The sequence below is a fragment of the Rana temporaria genome, chromosome 5, assembly GCF_905171775.1.
Source record: "Rana temporaria chromosome 5, aRanTem1.1, whole genome shotgun sequence".
Classification (NCBI taxonomy): domain Eukaryota; kingdom Metazoa; phylum Chordata; class Amphibia; order Anura; family Ranidae; genus Rana; species Rana temporaria.
The window spans coordinates 84364500-84386523 of NC_053493.1; the positions used below are offsets into that span (position 1 = coordinate 84364500).

General features: G+C 47.0%; 1 protein-coding gene across 2 annotated transcripts in view; it reads left to right on the forward strand.

Annotated features, from left to right (window-relative positions):
* Nucleotides 1–20979, forward strand: part of PLCD1 (phospholipase C delta 1) — a 239063-nt gene extending 218084 nt beyond the window's left edge. For both annotated transcript variants that reach the window (XM_040352793.1, XM_040352792.1), the window contains exons 15-16: nucleotides 9103–9252; nucleotides 18474–20979. In XM_040352793.1, coding sequence (XP_040208727.1) covers nucleotides 9103–9252; nucleotides 18474–18568 — 245 coding nt within the window. In that variant the 3' untranslated portion in view covers nucleotides 18569–20979. The remainder of the gene's footprint in view (nucleotides 1–9102; nucleotides 9253–18473) is intronic.
* Nucleotides 20980–22024: the final 1045 nt, after the last annotated feature.

Consider the following 22024-nt stretch of genomic DNA (forward strand, 5'->3'; position numbering starts at 1 on the left):
GTCTTTCAGTGCCCATCAGTGGTGCATATTAGTGCCTCCTTATCTGTCCCAATCAGTGCAGCCTATCAGTGCCCGTCAGTGCAGCCTCATTAACACACATCAGTGAAAGACAAAAATTACTTCTTTACAAAATTGTATAACCTTTTTTTTTAATAAAACATGTTTACAATTATTTTTTTGTTAAGCAAAAAATAAAAAACCCAGTGGTTAACTACCACCAGTAAAAAGCTCTGTCTGTCTCAAAAAGTGTAAAAATAATTTGCTTGGATACAGTGTTGCATGGCCGCGCAACTGTCATTCAAAGTTAGACGGCGCTGAAAGCCAAAAATTGGCCTGGACAGGAAGGGGGTGCCCTGTATTGAAGTGGTTAAAACAAGTAGATTCAATATACTTTCCAATCTATTTACTAATGCTAGCAGCATAGGGATTACAATTTGTTTTCAAATTTTGATTAAGAGAATGAAGCTCGACTTTAAATTTATCTCCAGCATGAATCCATTTCCGGGTAGAATGGTGGTTGACTTGTCTGACAAGCTGGTGTGCCCTCTAGTGGCCACAGTTTATAGGTAGCAGAAGTGAAAATCTAATATAAGAAATATATGTATTCTGATGCGTATTACATTTGCAGCATATACTAAATCCACATAGACAATGTTCATATATTTTTTTAAAAGCCAAGTAAGCTTTTAGTGCTGAACCCTTATTTGACCTTGTTAAAGAAGTCTGTACAATAAGTTAAAGTGTAGCTCCCCTTTTATTTAAGAGAAAAAGAACAATAGTTTTCAGGGCACTAAAGTTAAAGAATTTTAGATGGCTTAATTGCAGTTGTTTTACCTTCTCTTCCTGGTGTTACTAAAGTAGCCACTTCACTAGTCTTGCTCGCTATTACTGCTTAGCCGGGCTTTGTATTGTAATAAAATAAATATGGCTTCCCCATCCTTTGGATGCACAGAATAGTCAAATTATAGCCATAGATTAAAAGCTCACTGCACTAAACAAAGAGAAAAGATGATCCAGATTTAATCTTAACGTAGATGTAAACCCAATTCATGAAATTTGAGCTGGGCACATATATCTGCAGTATTATCTTATCTCTCTTCAAAGAGCTAAGTCCTGTAGCTCTGTCATGACCCATTCCACTGTTATCAGCCTGATAACGCCTGACAAATTCTTGGGGAAAAAAAATAAAAAATTTGTATTCATTGATATGTTAACATATTGTTTTGTGATTTTCTATTATTAAAATTTTGTAATTTTTATATAAAAGTGCCTACAAAGTCCATTTTCCTTTTCTCTACAAATTCCAATTAATTCAGGATGTGGCACTATTGTTTTCAAGGATGTTGATTGCCATCCAAGGGCAAAGCAATCAATCTTTAACAAATTCTTGGATACATCAGATAAAAGAAGCCAGACATTCTCTCAGGAGAGGGTGCTATAAATAAATAAGCAGGGAACTGGCCCTGTTACAAAACACCTCTGAGAGTCTCTGCCTATGATGAGAAGGTGTGTGTGCCTTTCCTCCAATCAGCAATTTTAGCTATCTTGGCTGTATGCCCAGACATCACACTCTGTGTTAAACAGGGAGAGAAAATTTCCCAACATGAGCTGAACTTTCTAACCGTATATAAATGTGAAGACCGCAGATATACAAGTAAAACCTATGTAGGGAGATTTGGTTAATCTCTGTGTATCATCTGAAGCCGTTCACTTCACTGGGTGTATGGAGGGTTTACATCCACTTTAACATAAGTCTTGAAAAAATGTATGAGCCAATCACTCAAGTAGGATGTAAGATTTATAAGGAGTATTCTACACAGGAACTGTGTACTAAACACCACCAGATATCTTTTGTCATTAATATAAAGGATTTATAAACATCTTAGCTGGCTACAGGTTGAAATCTAGATGTTCTTTTTTTTTGTATAAATGATATATATTGTATTTTTCTTAAAACTAGATACAGAAATACTCTTTAACCACTTAAGGACCGCCTAACGCTGATATACGTCGGCAGAATGACACGGCTGGGCACAATCGCGTATCTGTACGTGATTATTAAATGCCCAGCTGTGGGTCGCGGGCGATCACCCGCGACACCCGGTCCGAAGCTCCGCGGACCCGATCGCCGCCAGAGTCCCGCGATCGGTCACAGGAGCTAAAGAACGGGGAGAGTTGTGTGTGTAAACACACCTTCCCCGTTCTTCACAGTGGCGCTGTCATTGATCGTCTGTTCCCTGATATAGGGAAAGGCGATCAATGACGTTACACCTCCAGCCCCACCCCCCTACAGTTAGAAACACACATGAGGTCACACTTAACCCCTTCAGCGCCCCCTGTGGTTAACTCCCAAACTGCAATTGTCATTTTCACAGTAAACAATGCATTTTTATAGAACTTTTTGCTGTGAAAATGTCAATGGTCCCAAAAATGTGTCAAAATTGTCCGGTGTGTCCGCCATAATTTTGCAGTCATGAAAAAAATCGCTGATCGCCACCATTAGTAGTAAAAAAAAAAAAAATTATTAATAAAAATGCAATAAAACTACCCCCTATTTTGTAAACGCTATACATTTTGCACAAACCAATCGATAAACGCTTATTGCGATTTTTTTTTTTTTTTTACCAAAAAAAGTAGAAGAGTACGTATTGGCCTAAACTGAGGGGAGAAAGTTTTTTTTTATATATTTTTGGGGGATATTTATTATGGCAAAAAGTAAAAAATATTGAATTTTTTTCAAAATTGTCGCTCTATTTTTGTTTATAGCACAAAAAATAAAAACCGCAGAGGTGATCAAATACCGCCAAAAGAAAGCTCTATTTGTGGGAAAAAAAGGATGCCAATTTTGTTTGGGAGCCACGTCGCACAACCGCGCAATTGTCAGTTAAAGCGACGCAGTGCCGAATCGCAAAAAGGGGCCTGGTCCTTTTACCTGCATATTTGTCCGGGTCTTAAGTGGTTAAATTGAAAGCAGTACATGTCTAGTTGGAATCGGTGTATAGAAATCAAACAAAAAAATGTGTCCTGCAGTCTGTAGTTGTGTACACAGCCTGCTGTGTAGGAAATGCTCTCTGCTGCTACAAAAGGGCGCTTTTAACCACTTAAGGACCGCCTCATGTACATATACGTCAGCAGAATGGCACAGGCAGGCACATGTACGTATATATACGTGCCCTGCTTGACGTGGGTCGGGGGTCCGATTGGGACCCCCCCCCCCCGTACATGCGGCGGTCCCCGTGGCTTCAGGAGCGATCCGGGACGACGGCGCGGCTATTCGTTTATAGCCGCACCGTCGCGATCGATCCCCGGAGCTGAAGAACGGGGAGAGCCATGTGTAAAAACGGCTTCCCCGTGCTTCACTGTGTCGGCGCATCGATCGCGTCATTCCCTTTATAGGGAAGACACGATCGATGACGTCATTCCTACAGCCACACCCCCCTACACTAGTAAACACACACAAAGTAAACCCTAACTCCTACAGCGCCCCCTGTGGTTAACTCCCAAACTGCAAACTGTCATTTTCACAATAAAGAATGCAATTTAAATGCATTTTCTGCTGTGAAAATGACAATTATCCCAAAAATGTGTCAAAATTGTCCGAAGTGTCCGCCATAATGTCGCAGTCACGAAAAAAATCGCTGATCGCCGCCATTAGTAGTAAAAAAAAAAAAAAAAAAAAAATGCAAAAAAACTATCCCCTATTTTGTAAACACTATAAATTTTGCGCAAACCAACCGATAAACGATTATTGTGATTTTTTTTTTACCAAAAATAGGTAGAAGAATACGTATCGGCCTAAACTGAGGAAAAAAAAATGTTATATATGTTTTTGAGGGATATTTATTATAGCAAAAAGTAAAAAATATAGCATTTTTTTCAAAATTGTCGCTCTATTTTTGTTTATAGCGCAAAAAATAAAAACCACAGAGGTGATCAAATACCACCAAAAGAAAGCTCTATTTGTGGGGAAAAAAAGACGCCAATTTTGTTTGGGAGCCACGTCGCACGACCGCGCAATTGTCTGTTAAAGCGACGCAGTCCCGAACTGTAAAAACCCCTTGGGTCTTTAGGCAGCATTTTGGTCTGGGGCTTAAGTGGTTAAAAGACAGGTCAGGTCATACCTGTATTGGGATAAAGGAGAAGTCCTCTCCAAAGTGTACCTTCCGGTGTCAGCAGGCTGTACACTGCCATCAGTAGACTGCAGTATGTTTAGTAAAATATACATTTCTCTTTCGTTCATAGACGGACACAGCCTTCATTGACCTTGGGGTTATGCTTCTTCCTACCAGGAGATTTAGGCAGAATTCTACAGCACTTAAGGTGTTAAAACCTTTCCTTCATGCCGCTCCTCCCAGGGGGCGTGGCTCCCCCAGGCATAACCCACACCCTGCTCTAGCAGCCTCAGTTTGTTTTCTGCCTAACGACAGGAGAGTCAGGCTCTCTGGAGTCCTGGACTCTGGAGTTTTTTTTCTTGCGATTTTTCTCGCTTTTTATTATTTTGTTCCTGCATTTTTGAATCCTGCGATTCTTCTATCAACAGCCGACTGGGTGACAGGCTGGGTCCTCGACCCTTGTAGTCCCCCCATGTTCGGCCTTCGAGCGCGTGCCGGCCCTCAGCTCAGCTTTGGGACGTCCACGTCCAGGCCCCGTTGCTCCAGGGGCGGCCAGGGAACTTCGGTTCTAGGGCACACATATGACCGGTCTTTTATGGCCTTGTCAGTGTGTCTGGCCGACAGCCATGCCGTTCGCGGACGTTGGTTCTGTCTGGGATACCTCCAGCCGGGTAGTCGCAGGACAGGTAAGTAGTGGCCCCTTACTCGGGTAAGTGGTCTGGCTGGAATGTTTCCCTTGGGAGGTCGACTGAGGTTTTTTTTCCTGCTTTCCTCTCTCCCTTATTCCTCTCCCTCCTTCCCTTTTTGGGTGACGGCTGTGAGGGTTTTTTTTTTTCTGGGGCTCATGTCACTGGGCCCGGGTGTAGCAGGGGTTGTGTGTGTGTCACTGCAGGGGGCTGTGATGTTCACTTCTGGGCCTTTGCCGTGTGCTGTGAGGTGTTTCTGTGTGACAGTTGCTGGAAAAAAAAAGTCACTGTCTTTTTTTAAATCTGCGTCATTGGCGGCCATTTTGCCGGAGCCTAGCCTTATATAGCCGGCGGCCATTTTCTTGTAGTCCTATGCTGTTTTTTCAGTATTCGGCGACCATCTTCATATTTTCGTGTGGCGGCTGTTGGCGCTGCAATCACCTCCGATGTGTCTCAGAAAGCAGACACAGCGCTGCACGGCTCTCAGCACACCCTGTCCTTCTCGGACCACGCTGCAACGGGTGGGGTGGTGAGTACCAGAGGCCCCCATGTTCTCCTTTAGCTGCAGGGAGGTGACCAGTGGGGATTTTTTTGTCCTGCCTTGCAGGGGGGGTGTCTCAGCGCTGGCACTGTAGAACCTGAGCCAGGTCTCCCTCTCCACTAGGCCTGAGTTAACCCTTAGCGTCCCTTCCCCTGCCACATCTGTTTATGTGGCTATCCTGGGTTTTCTTGCCAGGTTTGAAGCAGCTAGTGCCCGGATGGGGGGTAAAAAAAGCGCCCCCCCCCCCCCCGAGCCTGCTTCGGGGGATGTCTGACATGGAATCTGGTTCTGGTTTGTCAGAGGCTGTGGACTTGACCCACATGGATAGTGAGGATGTCTGCTGCAGTGTCAGCAAAAATTGTTGGAGCTCTTGTTTTTTTCTGTGGTGCGTGAGACTCTAAAAATTGAGGATGTGGTGGAGACACCACCGTGTCGGTACCTTTTTGTTCCGCAGACCGCCACGCACTGCTGAAGGGTTCCTTGTGTTCCTTTTTGGACAATATGTTATACAAGGAATGGGATGCACCGCAAAAAGTTTGTCAAAAAAACTTTGCAACACGTTACCCCCTTGAGGGGGATTAAAAAAAAAAAAAGTAGGTCTCTCCTCCGCCAGTGGACCCCCTATGTCCAGACTGTGCAGGGCCACCACGTTGCCTGTGGAAGGGGCTCCTGCATTTCAGGATCCCGCTGATAGGAGAGTGGAGGCCGTGGCCCGCTCCCTATTCACGGTGGTGGGTTCGGCGGTGAGGCCGGCTCTGGCCGGGGCCCTGGTCAGGCCCCGACTGTCAGGGCGAAGCTCCTGCTGCAGGACCTGGAAGAAGGGGACGCTTCCGAGTCCTCTTGGGACCTGGCTGACCGATAGTTCAGGGTCTGAATTTTCTCTGCGAGGCGGCCATGGATACGTTCCGGAGCTTCCGTCTATGCAGGGTTCTGCGCCGCCTTGTGTGGCTGAAGAGCTGGTCTGCGGACTAGTCCTCTAAGGAGGCTTTGGTGATGGCCTTTATGGGTGAACGGTCCTTTTTGGGACTTCCCTGGGTGGCATCATTGTGGATGCCACGGGTGGTAAGCGCATGCTGTTCCCACAGTCTGGGAAGGGCTTGGGACCTTGCCCTACGCAAGGACCCTCCTTGACTACCTCCGAGCGTTTTTTTCGCCCGCCCTGTGCGGTGGGGGTAGGTCTACATGGTGCTTAAATCCCCGCCGCGGGGTAACAGCGCACCTGATGCCGCATGCCTAATGAGTCTGCGGACATACCTGCTTCCGCCTGTGGGTCTGCTCCCGCCCGTGTCTCGGGTGGGTGACTGAATTCGCACATTCGTGGCTCGGTGGAGGTCTCTCCTCTCCGACCGTTGGGGAAGTGGTTTCTTTGGGGTACAAGATTGAGTTTCTCTCTTGTCTGCCAAAACAGGTTTTTTTCCCTCCGGCCTCCTCCGGTTCGCCGGTTGGCTCTGTCGGGGGCTGTCCAGGATCTTCTGGTCAGGGGAGTGCTTGTGCCAGTTCCCTCGTTGGAACGGTCTCGGGGTTTTACTCCCCTCTGTGTCACCACGGAGGATGGGGCCCGGTCGATCCTGGGCCTCAAGTCCCTCGTTTGTTTTGTCAAGGTCGCGCACATCCTTTCGGTGGGCCGAAGGGTCCGTTCCTGGTCTGTCGGCCGTATACATTCCGGGGGTTCAGAATTGGCAAGCCGACTTCCTAAGTCGCACGACTCTGGATCCGGGGGAGTGGTCTCTCCACCCGGAGGTGTTTCAGAACCATGGGGCACTCCAGACGTGGACCTTCTGGCGTCCCGTCTCAATCGGAAGGTGCCACGGTTCGTGGCAAAGTCAAAATACCCGTGGGCGGACGCGTCAGACGCGTTGGTGGCTCCCTGCGGTCATTATCACCTGATTTACGCCTTCCCTCCTCTAAGGCTCCTCCCTCGCTTGCTGCGCAGGGTGGATGCCGAAGGAATTCCAACAATCCTGGTCGCCCCGGACTAGCCACGTCGCTCTTGGTACGTGGACCTTGTACGTCTGGTGGCAGACGTCCCCTGGCGTCTACCCCTGAGGGAAGATCTCCTGTCTCAGGGTCCGATCTTCCATCCTGCTTTACGGTCACTGGCTTTAACGGCGTGGCTGTTGTGAGCCAGGTGCTGAAGGACCGGGGCCTGTAGGGCCCGGTGATCTCTACCATGCTGCGTGCACGGAAGTCCACTTCTCGGAAAATTTACCATCGTACATGGAAAGCATACATCTCTATGTGTGAGGAGATGAAGTGGCACCCCCGTACTTACGTGGTGTCCCGGATCCTGCTGTTCCTGCAGCGGGGAGTGGACCAGGCTCTTGCCTTGAGCACGATCAAGAGTCAGATTTCTGCTCTGGCTGTTTACTTTCAGCGTCCCTTGGCGGCGCACTCCTTGATTCGCACGTTTGTGCAGGGGGTCCGCCATGTGGCCCCTCCGGTGCGCCCTCCACTGCCTTTATGGGACTTGAATTTGGTCCTCTCGGCGCTTCAGCATGCCCCCTTTGAGAACATTCGGGAGATCCCTTTGCTGACTGTCGCAGAAGGTGGTCTTTCTGGTAGCTATTACCTCTATCAGACGAGTGTCTGAACTGGCGGCCTTGTCTTGCAAGGCCCCCTACTTGGTCATCCATCAGGATAAGGCGGTGCTGCGCCCGCAGCCCTCTTTTCTTCCGAAGGTCGTTTCGGCCTTTCACATTAACGAGGACATTGTTCTTCCATCCTTATGTCCTCAGCCGAAAAACCAGAAGGAGGCCACTTTACATTCTCTGGATGTGGTTCGGGCCCTTCGAGTTTACTTGTCGGCGACAGCTCCGTTACGGAAGTCGGACTCGCTGTTCGTGTCTGTGTCCGGTCCCAGTAAGGGCCTGGCAGTCTCGTCGGCCACCATTTCCAAGTGAATCCGACAGGTTGTGCTTCAGGCCTATGCCCTGAAGGGGCGGGTGCCCCCTTTTCGGGTCACGGCGCATTCGACCAGGGCGATCGGGGCCTCTTGGGCTTTCCGACACCAAGCCTCTGTGTTGCAGGTGTGTAAGGCTGCGACCTGGTCGTCGGTCCACACTTTTTCAAAGTTTTATAAGGTGGATGTGTGTGCATCTTCTGATGCCTCCTTCGGCCGCAGGGTGTTACAGGCGGCAGTTTAAGGTTTTTGTTTGGGGTGTAACCTGTTTTTGCTGTGTTATTTTTCCCACCCCTCGAACTTTTTGACACTGCTTGGGGACGTCCCTAAGGTCAATGAAGGCTGTGTCCGTCTATGAACGAAAGAGAAAATAGGATTTTTGTACTCACCGTAAAATCCATTTCTCTGAGTTCATAGACGGACACAGCACCCACCCCTCCTTTTGTTTGTACTGCTTGTTACAAACTGAGGCTGCTAGAGCAGGGTGTGGGTTATGCCTGGGGAGCCACGCCCCCTGGGAGGAGCGGCATGAAGGAAAGGTTTTAACACCTTAAGTGCTGTAGAATTCTGCCTAAATCTCCTGGTAGGAAGAAGCATAACCCTAAGGTCAATGAAGGCTGTGTCCGTCTATGAACTCAGAGAAATGGATTTTACGGTGAGTACAAAAATACTATTTTTTTGTACAGGTTATCCTTAAAGGATGGGTTCTTAACTGCTGCCTTTAGGAAGTGGGGTTATGTGTTTTGATATATTCTAATAAACAATTGAAAAGGGGCCCATGTTTTTTATAGAACACATATGATGCTTTTTTGGAATGATATGGCAACAGACACTTACTCGTTTTTTTTTCCTTCCATTTTTTAGGATTTAACCCAATGTGGAATGAGCACTTTGAATTTGAAATTGACGTGCCCGCCCTCGCTGTGGTGCGATTTCTGGTGGAGGATTATGACGTTTCTTCGAGAAATGACTTTGTGGGGCAATACACTGTTCCACTCACCAGCTTACAACTAGGTACAAATATGTTCAAAGATTTATTAGCAAGTTAGCCAATATTAACAGGTGGCAACTAAAGATAAGAGCATACATCTGAACTTCCTCAGGCTTAAAAAAGAACCGTTACGCTCTGAAACATGTCGCCATGCTCCCCAAGCTCCAGGTGTGATGTCCCAGTCCTGCACAGTCTATGCCAGTGATGGCAAACCTTGGCAACCCAGAGTACATGAGCATCATGGGAAATGTAGTTCCAAAACATCTGGTTCCCCAAGGTTCGCCATCACTGGTCTATGCTCTCCAGAGTGGCTCCAGGATTGAGTTCTACTGTCTATTTCATTTATGAAAGTCAGAGAAAATTTGCCCACTTTGTATTGGTGTTAGAACTGGAAGAATTGACCTGACAGGGACTAATGCAGCAATAAAAGTATATTTTCTAGTAGAATGAAAATATATATTTTTTTTAACCACTGCCAGGATTTTCTTGCTTTCTGTGTCCAGGTTATTGTCCAGCAGGTGTGTTAGAAAAGAAAGAGAACGATATGGACACAAACCATATTTTAAACCTGAAGAAATTTGGGTACTCCATTAGGACTTTAAGGGCAGCGGTGCTGTCCAAAATAATGTTGAAGTGTTCATTTTAGGTTTAAAGTGGAGTTCCACCCCCTCCAGCAAAAAACGAAGTCACTTACTGTAGCTGCTGAATTGTATTATTAGGACACTTGCCTGTCCTGCAATACAGCGATGTTGGCAGCCCAGCTGTTTCCATTGGCTCTCGGATGCTGCCGCTGCCATTCATGATAAGGGGAACCGGCAGTGAAGCCTTTTTTAATACCCCCCCCCCCCCCCCTAAAGGGTACCAAACGTGGCACCGGAGGGAGGGGGGGTGAGGAGACAGATAAGCAGAGTTTCCAATTTTGCGTGGTACCCAGTTAGGATAGACAACAAATATCCAGGATCTGTATCTCCTTCATCGGGGTAAATATTTTATTATATCTTCATGTGACAACACTGAAGAAATGACACTTTGCTACAATGTAAAGTAGTGAGTGTACAGCTTGTATAACAGCGTAAATTTGCTGTCCCCTTAAAATGACTCAACACACGGCCATTAATGTCTAAACCACTGGCAACAAAAGTGAGTACACCCTTAAGTCAAAATGTCCAAATTGGGCCCAAAGCTTCAATATTTTGTGTGGTCTCCATTATTTCTCTTCCGTTCATAGACGGACACAGCCTTCATTGACATTAGGGTTATGCTTCTTCCTACCAGGAGAGTTTAGGCAGAATTTAACAGCACTTAAAGTGTTAAAACCTTTCCTTCGTGCCGCTCCTCCCAGGGGGCGTGGCTCCCCCAGGCATAACCCACACCCTGCTCTAGGAGCCTCAGTCTTTTTCTGCCTTCCTGTGATTCTTCTATCAACAGCCGACTGGGTGACAGGCTGGCCTTGACTCTTGTAGTCCCCCCATGTTCGGCCATCGAGCATGTGCCGGCCCTTAGCTCAGCTTTGGGACGTCCATGATAGGCCCCGTTGCTCCAGGGGTCGCCGGGGAACTTCGGTTCTAGGGCACACATATGACCGGTCTCTATGGCTTTGTCAGTGTGTCTGGCCGACAGCCATGCCGTTTACGGACGTTGGTTCTGTCTGGGATACCTCCAGACGGGTAGTCGCAGGACGGGTAAGTAGTGGCCCCTTACTCAGGTAAGTGGTCTGGCTGGTGTTTACCCTGGGGAGGTCGACTGAGGGTCCGCCCTGCTTTCCTCTCTCCCCTTCCTCTCCCTCCTTCCCCTGACTGGGTAGTGGCTGTGAAGGGGGGCCTCCTGGGTTTTCTTTGTTACCACCGGGGCCCGTGTGTTGTTGGGGGGACTGTGTTGTTACTCTGGGGGGTGCTGCTGTGTTCTATGAGGTGATTTTTACCTCGGACGGCGGCCATCTTGGAAATCTCCTTGGTAACGCTGTGATTCGTCCCTGAGGTGACACACAGCACAGCCAGTGCTGCTGTGTGCTGCTGTGTTCTATGAGGTGATTTTTACCTCAGACGGCGGCCATCTTGGAAATCTCCTTGGTAACGCTGTGATTCCCTGAGGTGACAGACACAGCACAGCCTCTGGTCTCTTGTAACAGTTTTAGTGCTGTAACAGTTTTAGTGCTGTGAAACACTGTGAATCTTCCTTGAGGTGACAGACACATCACAGCCAGCACACCTCAGTTTTTTTCAGCTCTCTCTGCAGCTGGGTGGGGTGGTGAATACCAGGGGCCCCCATGCTCTGCAATAGCAGCAAGGAGGTGACCAGTGGTTTTTTTTTTTGACCTGCCTTGCAGGGTGGGTGACTCAGCGCTAACACTATGGAACCTGAGCCAGGTCTCCCTCTCAAGCTATGCCTGAGTTAACCCTTAACGCCCCTTCCCCTGCCACATCTGTTATGTAAGGTAAAATGTAAAATGTAGGGTAAAAAGCGCCCCCTCCCTGAGCCTGCTTCTGGGGGTGTCTCTGACACAGAATCGCTGTTTTTTCTGGTTCTGTTATGTCAGAGGCTGCGGGTTTAACCCTTATGGATAGTGAGGATGACTCTGCTGCAGTCAGTTGCTGGCAAGAATTTGTTGGACCTCTTGTTTCTGCGGTGCGTGAGACTCTAAAAATTGAGGATGTGGCGGAGACACCTCCGTGTCAGTACCAGCAGACTACCACGCACCGCTGAAGCGTTTCCTTGTGTTCTTTATTTGGTCAATATGTTATACAAGGAATGGGATGCACCGCAAAAAGTTTGTCAAAAAACTTTGCAACCCGTTACCCCCTTGAGGGGGGGTTTAAAAAAAAAAGTAGGTCTCTCCTCCGCCAGTGGACCCCCCTGTGTCCAGACTGCGCAAGGCCACCACGTTGCCTGTGGAAGGGGCTCCTGCATTTCAGGATCCCGCTGATAGGAGAGTGGAGGCCGTGGCCCGCTCCCTATTCACAGTGGTGGGTTTGGCGGTGAGGCCGGCTCTGGCCGGGGCCCTGGTCAGGCCCCGACTAAAAGGGCGAAGCTCCTGCTGCAGGAGCTGGAAGAAGGGGCTTTCCGAATCCTCTAGGGACCTGACGGAACAATTGGTTCAGGGTCAGATTTTTCTCTGCGAGGCGGCCATGGATACGATCCGGGGCTTCCGTCTATGCAGTGGTTCTGCGCCGCCTTGTGTGGCTGAAGAGCTGGTCTGCGGACTAGTCCTCTAAGGTGGCCTTGGTGATGGCCGTTAAGGGTGAACGGTCCTTTTGGGACTTCCCTGAATGGCATCATTGAGGATGCCACGGGTGGTATGCGCATGCTGTTCCCACAGTCTGGGAAGGGCTAGGGACCTCGTCCTGTGCAAGGACCCTCCTTGCCTACCTCTGAGCGTTTTTTTTTGCCCGCCCTGTGCGGTGGGGGTAGGTCTACATGGTGCTTGAATCCCCGCTGCGGGGTAGCAGCGCACCTGATACCGCATGCCTAACAAGTCTGCGGACATACCTGCTTCAGCCTGAAGGTCTGCTCCCGCCCGTGTCTCGGGTGGGAGACTGGCTTCGCATTGCGAAGTGTTTTCCTTGGGGGTACAAGATTGAGTTTCTCTCTTGTCTGCCAAATAGGTTTTTTCCCTCCGGCCTCTGGCCTCCTCCGGTTTGCCGGTTGGCTCTGTCAGGGGCTGTCCAGGATCTTCTGGTCAGGGGAGTGATTGTGCCAGTTCCCTTGTTGGAACGGTCTCTGGGTTTTTACTCCATTCTGTTTGTGTCCCTACGGAGGATGGGGCCCGGTCAATCCTGGGCCTCAAGTCCCTCGTTTGTTTTGTCAAGGTGCAAACTTTTAGGTGGTGTCGATTCGCATGGCAATAGCGGCACTCCATCAGGGGGATTTTCTGGCATCCTTGGATGTCATGAACGTATACCTGCATATCCTCAAACCACCGGAGATTCTGTGCTTTGCGGTCGGGGGGACCATTTTCAATTGGTGTCCTTCCCATTTGGCGGGTTTTCGCCAAGGTGCTCGTCCCGATACTGGCCCGGCTGTGACAGCGGGGGTTTGTTATCATGGGATGTCTGGACGACATTCTCCTACAAGCTTCTTCGAGCTCTGCATTGGTGGAGCCATGTCTATCACGTGTCAGGCTCTCCAAGTGTTCGGCTGGTTTCTGGATTGTCCTGAAATCAGGGTTAAATTCCGTCTCAGGGACTGGAATACCTGGGACTAGTCCTGGATTCCGCCGGGGCGGGAGTGTTTTTTTCTCCTAACGGAAAAACTTCAGACTCTATCTGCTGTGCAGCAGTTGCCGACCCAGAAGCGGTCATCTCTGCAGGAAGGTTCTGGGTCCGTTGGTGGCCTCTTTCGGGGCGGTTCCGTATGCCCAATTCCACGCCAGGGTACTACGGAGGGAACTGCTGTCACGATGGGACTAGCTTCCGTCATCTCTGGATTACCAGATTCAATTGAGTCATCTGATCATGTCTCCCCTGGTGTGGTGGCTGGCGTTTCCGGTGCTTCGGGCCGGAAAGTCATTTTTCTGCAGGCCACTGGACAGTGGTCACGACGGATGCCAGCCTCTCCGGTTGGGGAGGGGCGCTTGGGGCACCCAGTCAGCCCAGGGGCACTGGACTCAGGTGGAGTCCTGCCTACTGATCAATGTTCTGGAGCTCCGAGCAATCAAACTTTGCCTTGCCAGGTGGTCCCTGGATCTACAGGGCCGACCGGTCAGGATCCTGTCCGATAACAAAACGGCCGTGGCGTAGGTTGATCATCAGGGAGGCACACGGAGTTCTGTTGCAGCGACGGGGGTCGCGCACATCCTTGCGGTGGGCCGAAGGGTCCGTTCCGGCTCTATCGGCCGGGTACATTCCGGGAATACGGAATTGGCTAGCCGGCTACCTAAGTCGCACTGCACTGGGCCAAGGAGAGTGGTCTCTCCACCCGCAGGTGTTTCGCGGTCTGTGCCGAAAGTGGGGCACTCCGGACGTGGACCTTCTAGCGTCCCGTCTCTATCGGTAGGTGCCACGGTTCATGGCCAGGTTTAAGGACCCGTGGGCGGACGCGTCAGGCGCGTTGGTGGCTCCTTGGGGTCACTGTCGCCTACTTTACACCTTCCCTCCTCGGAAGCTTCTTCCTCGCCTGCTGCGCTGAGTGGAAGCTGTAGGGATTCTATCAGTCCTGATTGCCCCAGATTGGCTGTGTCACTTCTGGTACACGGACCTGATGCGTCTGGTGGCAGACGCCTCCTAGCGTCTTCCCCTGGGAATTGATTTTCTGTTACAGGGTCCGATCTTCCACCCTGTTTCACAGCCACCGGCCTTAGCGGCGTGGCTGTTGAGAGCCAGGGGCTTAGGGAACGAGGCCTATTGGGCTCGGTGGTCTCTACCGTGCTGCGTGCATGGAAGTCTACCTCACGTAGGTTTTTTCTTCATACATGGAAGGCCTACTTCTCTGTGTGTGGGGAGATGAACTGGCACTCTCGTACATGCGTTGTGTACAGGATTCTGCTGTCTTTGCAGCAGGGAGTGGTTCAGGCTCTCGCCTTATGTACGGTTAGGAGCCAGATTTCTGCTCTGGCTGTTTTTACTTGCAGCGACCCTTGGCATCGCACTCCTGGGTGCGTACGTTGGGTCAGGGGGTCTGGCAGGTGGCCCCTCCGGTGCGCCCTCCATTACCCCCATGGGACTTAAATTTAGTCCTTTCAGTGCTTCGGGATGCTCCCTTTGAGGACATTCGGGAGGTTTTTTGTTTATTGTCACAAAGGGTGATTTTATTTCTGGTAGCAATTACCTTGATCAGACGGGTGTCTGTCTGTTCTGGCGGCCTCATCTTGCAAGGCTCCCTGCTTGGTCATCCGTAAGGATGAGGTGGTGCTGCGGCCGCAGCCGTTTTTTCTCCCTAAGGTCGTTTCGGCTTTTCACTTGGATGTGGACATTGTTCTTCCATCCTTATGTCCTCGGCCGAAATGCCAAGAGGAGACCACTTTGCATCCTCTGGATGTGGTTCGGGCCCTACGAGTGTACTTATATGTTACGGTTTCGTTCCGGAAGTCGGGCTCACTGTTCGTGTCGGTGGCTGGCCCTACAAGAGGGCCTGGCAGTCTCGTCGGCCACTGTTCCTAGGTGGTTCCCTTTCGGGTTAATGACCAGGACGTTTGACCAGGACGATCAGGGCCTCTTGGGCTTTCCGGCATCATGCCTCTGTGTTACAGCGGTGTTAGGATGCATCCTGGTCGTCAATCCACACTGTTTCAAAGTTTTACGAGGTGGATGTGTGTGCATCTTTTGATGCCTTCCTCAGCCGCAGGTGTTACGGGCGTCAGTTTATGTTTGGAGTTTCTCCGTTGAGCAACTCCGGTTTTTGTTTGGGGTGTAACCTGGTTTGCTGTGTTACTTTCCCACCCCTCAATTTTTTTGACACTGCTTGGGGACGTCCCTAATGTCAATGAAGGCTGTGTCCGTCTATGAACGGAAGAGAAAATAGGATTTTTGTACTCACCGTAAAATCCATTTCTCTGAGTTCATAGACGGACACAGCACTCCTCCTTGGTTTGTACTGCTTGTTACGGACTGAGGCTCCTAGAGCAGGGTGTGGGTTATGCCTGGGGGAGCCACGCCCCCTAGGAGGAGCGGCACGAAGTAAAGGTTTTAACACTTTAAGTGCTGTTAAATTCTGCCTAAACTCTCCTGGTAGGAAGAAGCATAACCCTAATGTCAATGAAGGCTGTGTCCGTCTATGAACTCAGAGGAATGGATTTTACGGTCCGTACAAAAATCCTATTTTTCCACCAGCACTGCCTTAACCCTCTTGGCCATGGAGTTCACGTGAGCTTCACAGGTTGCCACTGGAGTCCTCGTCCACTACTTCATGACAAGGTCACAGTGCTGGTGGATGTTAGAGACCTTACGCTCCACCACCTTCCATTTGAGGATGCTCAATAGGGTTTAGGTCTGGAGACATGCTTGGCCAGTCCATTTACCCTCAACTTCTTTAGCAAGGCAGTGGTCCTCTTGGAGGTGTGTTTGGGGTCATTATCATGTTGCAATACTGCCCTGTGGCTCAGTCTCTGAAGCGAGGGGGAATCATGCTCTGCTTCAGTATGTCAGTGCATGTTGGCATTCATGGTTCCCTCAATGAACTGTAGCTCCCCAGTGCTGGTAGCACTCATGCAGCCCCAGACTGACACTCCCACCACCATGCTTGGCTGTAGGCAAGACACACTTGTCTTTGTACTCACCTGGTTGCCGCCACACACACTTGACACCATCTGAACCCAAAAAGTTTATCTTGGTTTATCTTTAATTGTTTGTGGGCTTTCTTGTGCATCATCTTTAGAAGAGGCTTCTGGGACGACAGCCATGCAGACCAATTTGATGCAGTGTGCGGCGCATGGTCTGAACCCTGACAGGCTGACCTCCCGCCCCTTCAACCTTAAACTCTACTGCTACTAAACTGCTAAAAACATCCATGGACAAACAGGATAACATTGGGGGAGGTCAAGGGCAGAAAATTAAAATGCCTAAACTCACAGAAAACGTGAGTGTAACATCAGCAGTGTGCATGAGGCCTTGATGTAACCTTCTCAAAGCCGTGTCTGAATTACTTTATACCTGTGTTCTGAGCCTCCATCCCCCATCCCCATGTGCAGAAAAAAGCTAGGGTTTTGTAGGATTCCGTCTCTATACAAATATTCATATTGGATGTAACAACCTTTTTATGTTCAATCTGAGTTTACTGAGAACTTTTTTTCAGAATACAAAAAAATAGTAGTACAATAGTGGTACACATAACAGTCGAGACAGCAAAAACAAACATAAAACAAAATAATTAACAAAACAATGGAAGGCACCCAAGTGTAAAGGTGCACAAAATATATAAACACCCCACATAGAATATAGCATGCATATAATAGGGATCAGCGATCATTCAAAAGAATGGGCCGAAACAGGAGCATAAAAGGAGATAGTATGCCAAATAGCACCAATTTTTAGGCTTAAAAGGAGCGTGAGCATGCTGCAACCTCCCAGCACTGATAGGAATTATGATCCATAATTGATTGGTTCCTAATATTGAACAACAATTTCAAGGTGGGTGGGTGGGTACAAAAAAAATGTTGGGGTGGGAGGAAAAGGTAAGAAGGAAGATGGTTAGGGTCAGAAGGAACGGTTGCAGTTCAGATGACTCCCTGAACACCTTCCAAGAGAGCCATGTTTGGTGGCATTGTTCGAATGTATCCAGTTTGCATGCCAGGAGGGACTCCATCCTCTCAATGTAATCCATCTCTGTAACCCATTCAATCAAAGGAGGCACTTGGGCCGTCCACCAATAGCGTGGAATAACTGATCTTGCTGCTGTCAAATAATGCAGAGGAGGCTTTTTTTGATGCATTTGGAAGAGCCAGGTAAGATAGAGAGCAGAGTGATTTGAGGGTTGTTGGGAACAGTCACCCCTGTAACAGTGGTAAAGAGCCGTAATTTCCAGGATCGGATCTTATGGATAGGGGGCATTTCCACCAGATATGCAAGAGGGAGCCCCTGGCGGAATGGCAGTGCCAGCAGAGGTCTGAAATGGAGAGATACATCTGATGGAGCAGCGTTGGGCATCAATACCAATGGGAGAGGAGCTTGAAGTTTGTCTCGTGGGCTTAAAACCTTTTTAGTAGACAGCTCTCTGGTGTGCCGAGACCATAGTTGAACTCTTAGTACAACATTTTCAAAAGGAGAGAATCCAACTATTTTTAAAGTCCAAATATAGTTTATTAATCCAATTTCTGGGGTTCTGAAGCAGTTCCCTTTGTCGGGGCTACAAGATAACAAATAGATCTTACATTAGCCATGTAGTTGTGGTATCCTCAACACACATAATGTGATGGTATGAGGTGTCCTCCAAACCCATATCTAGAAGAACTCTGAATCTGTGCTTTTTTTTTTTTAAATCTAACGCCTCCTTGATTACATGAGCTACGGAATGAGAATGACACAGCCCCGCAGCTCATTGGAGAAAAAAATAGCAGGAATTTGGAGTTCTGCTGGAAATGAGTTTGGAGAATGTCCAAGCTCATCTCTACTTTCAAGCAGCAGAGCATAAAATAAGCAACACGAACACAATTATGATTTTATCTGCCCGAACCCCCTCCTGCTCTGTTCTCCCTAGATTTAAGTGGCTATTATTAATATTATTATTATTATTATTATTATTATTAATAAATGTATTTGATCTTCATCTAGTTACTTTCTGAGGTATTTACCCAGTTTGGTTATCTTTATCCTAGGCTATCGTCACATCCATCTACTAAATCGGGATGGAGATGCTCTTCCCTCCGCTACATTGTTTGCGCACATCATGCTCCAAGAAAGCAAACCCTGATTTACAACTATGTTTACATTATTTTATTTTTAACTGACATATTTTTTAGGTCAGATGTTTTAAATCGCTAGACAAGGTTGTTCAGTTATGTTTTAGCCTATTTTTATAACAGTTTTAATGTATTATAATTTTAAACGTTTTAATGAAGTTTTAGAAAAGTTAGGTTGACTTCCATGTTTAGTGAATTGGGAAAAAAAAAGTATATTGACTCGAAAGGGAATGTTGTGCCAAAATAGCACTTTGAGACTTTGCAGGGTCAAAGGTGGAGAAATCTGTAGTCTGGGCCCTGTATGTCACCCCAGAAATAGATTTTTCAGTGGGCCCCAGAATATGATCTATGCAATATATTCTACTGAATACTGTGTTTAAGGTGCCAGAAACATGTCCAGAGTAAATTTTATGTAGGTATCCAAAACATGAACTGTCTGGATTGACCATAGAAATAGGGATATGACAGTTGAAGATCAGAAGGGACAATCTGAGCAACTATAGGACAATCGGACAGTTCTTCTTTTGGGCATTGTAATAAGTTGATATATCTGAGCATGTTCTGGTTGTTTTAATTTTATTGAACTGTTCCTGCCTCACTGTATACTCATGCAATATGGCATATGTGACAATCTGCATCAGTCTATGCCCTTTCTATTTACTCAGGTAATGAAATCTGGAACTGATTACCCAGAAGCCTTAGCTTGGTAGCCTGTGCTGCATGTGCCTTAAAAGATAAAATAGGATAAGAAAGCATGTAAATAAATCCTTAACTCGGTTAATACACAGTCTAGTCCTATTACTACCCAATGCCTAGAAACTGGAGAATAATACTGACAGAGAATAGTATTGTATACAAACTATAAACATGGCTTTCAAATAATACTGTACCCCATATGCTGCAAAGTAAGCTGTCACTATAACATCGTCAAGCTTATTTTTTTAACAGGGCTAATCCTACAAAGATTAGTTGTAGGTTGTTCGCAAGAGAGAGCATTCATATATACATTGTTATTTTGCACATGTAGGTTTAATGGGTTATCTGCGGTTGATAGCCCATTGGTTGCCTTTTGTAGAATTAGGAGGCATGGGACTCTCCTCATAAGGTCTATGTAACTAATACTGTCACTCACCGCATCTAATGCTGACAGCCTGTGTGTCATCCATTGTCCAATACACTACAAAGCTAGAGAGACATCACCAGCACACCAAGATCTCCAAAATGGGTCCAAAGCTTTATTCAGCGACTACAGCAAATCGCAACATTTCTGAGCCATGCGCGACCCCTTCATCAGGCACTTTTGATGAAGTCGCATGCCTGACGAAGAGGTCCTGCATGGCTCCGAAACGTTGCGATTTGCTGTAATGATGTGATCGCTGAATATAGCTTTGGACCCATTCTCGAAGATCTTGGTGTGCTGGTGACATCTCTCTATCTCACTATTTATGGTTCCAGCTGGTGGTCGCTTCAGCACCCATTTACATACACAGCCATCTTTACAGGAACGTGTGTGTTGGGAATAGTGCGTTGCAATACACTACACAGACACTGTGATTTTATATTTAACCAGCTATGTACATTAGAAATGTCAAGGTGTCAATTTGTGCTTAATTAACCATCTGTCAGTTTGTTCTCATTCATTGAAATGTATGTTCTATTGCATTAAATGTGTCCCTTTATCGCCCCAGATTACCTTTCATATAATATTGTTTAGTATTCTAATGCAAATACTGTTTTTGGTTCCTTTTAAAAATTACCAACCAAATCGGCTTTCCTAGTTTAATAGTAGTTAAAGTAGAAGTTGACCTTTAAAAATAAAAATGAGGTTAGAATGTTTGAGGTTTTTGTAGATTTGTCACTTCCTTTTATAAAGATTTCCCCTTACCTCCTGACCATGGTGACACTGAGACAAGAAGTGTGGTGACATTTTTATAACGGGGCAGAGAGAAATAGACACAACGTTTTGGGCAAAAAACTGTCAGGTTTGTATAGCTTTACCCCCACAAGGGGGATTGTCCCTCATTTTGTGTCACTGGGTCAGGAAGTGAGAGGAAATATTATAAAGATTCTAATGTTTTTCCAACGTTTCATCTGACACTCTACAAATATCTGTTTTGATTGGTTGCCATGAAATGCTCAGCATTTCATCTTGCCTTTCTCTAAGTCAAACAAACAGGGGACTTTGCGTCATGTTGTATGTCCTCTTGTTTTATAGCCCACCGATGGTGCAGTCTTAAGTTAATTGTAATATTATTTCCTGTTGTATGTACAACTGCTGTAACTATTTAAAGAGCCTGCATCATTTTATTGCTTTCTGAATTATCACCTGTATCCTTTAAACTGTTTACTTTAATCTATTCTAAAAATAGTACCTTTTGGATACATGGGATACATATTTTGCAAATAAAAGTTTTCAGGCTTGTTTTCTGACTGTTTTTTTACATCCATATTTTGCCATTAGAGGGCAGTCAAAGAAATTGCATTTATTGATCTGTGATACAACATGCTACAATGATTTGAATAATAAAAACCGTTTAGGAAAGTCAAAAATGTAATATGTAGAGAGTGCAAAAATAGGGAATGACCTCTGCTATGAGGGCATATAGTGTACTGTACATGGTGTAGATACACCAGAGGCTAGGACGTCGGACACCCTGTCTGCTACTCAAGAGTAGAAAGTTATTGCAGAAAAAATAAGAGGTGTTTTCAGAATTGCCTAGTTGGACAAATGTAATTTACCATGACACTGTGAGCCTCATGTATAGATAAGGCTCCTGCGCTATCGGGGGCTGAAGCTAGGGGGCACTGCTGCAAACACCTGATAATCTGTCCTTGCCAGAAAGTGAAAGTGAATGGAATAGGGTGATGGTGTCTGCGCTGTGTGAACTAAAACAAACAGAAGGGTGGTACAGGACTCACTGAGTGAGTAAATAGACCACTAGGGGCAATATACCCTATATGGCAAAGTGCGTGGTAAACAGATATACTAACAAACAGTATGAACTAATTGTGCAAACTTGGAGGATGCTCAAACAAGCATATACATAAACACAATGTGCACCAAACATAAATATAAATTCTTACAGGTGATAACACATGATGGTGAAATACCAAATGCATATATTGTGAAAAAAATGATAATGAAAAAAAAAACTGGCATAAGGCAAGGAATAAAGTCTTATAGAGCGGGGCTCCCAAAGAAAGTCAGAATTTCAGTGTTGATGAAAAACTTCAGTGCAAACACCTCTTGTGGTTCCTAAATGCTCACCTCACGGCTATAGCACGGACAGCCAAAAACACCACAGGTGTATACTCAAGCAGATGCAGCAAAACTTGTAGTTGAAAGGCTCCGCATCAAATTGACATATAAAGAAACCGCAAAGGAATAATGGCATAATACTGTGAGGGCACTTGAGAAAAGAATGGATGAATCACATAGACATGCACTCACATGGAGGCTATGAATA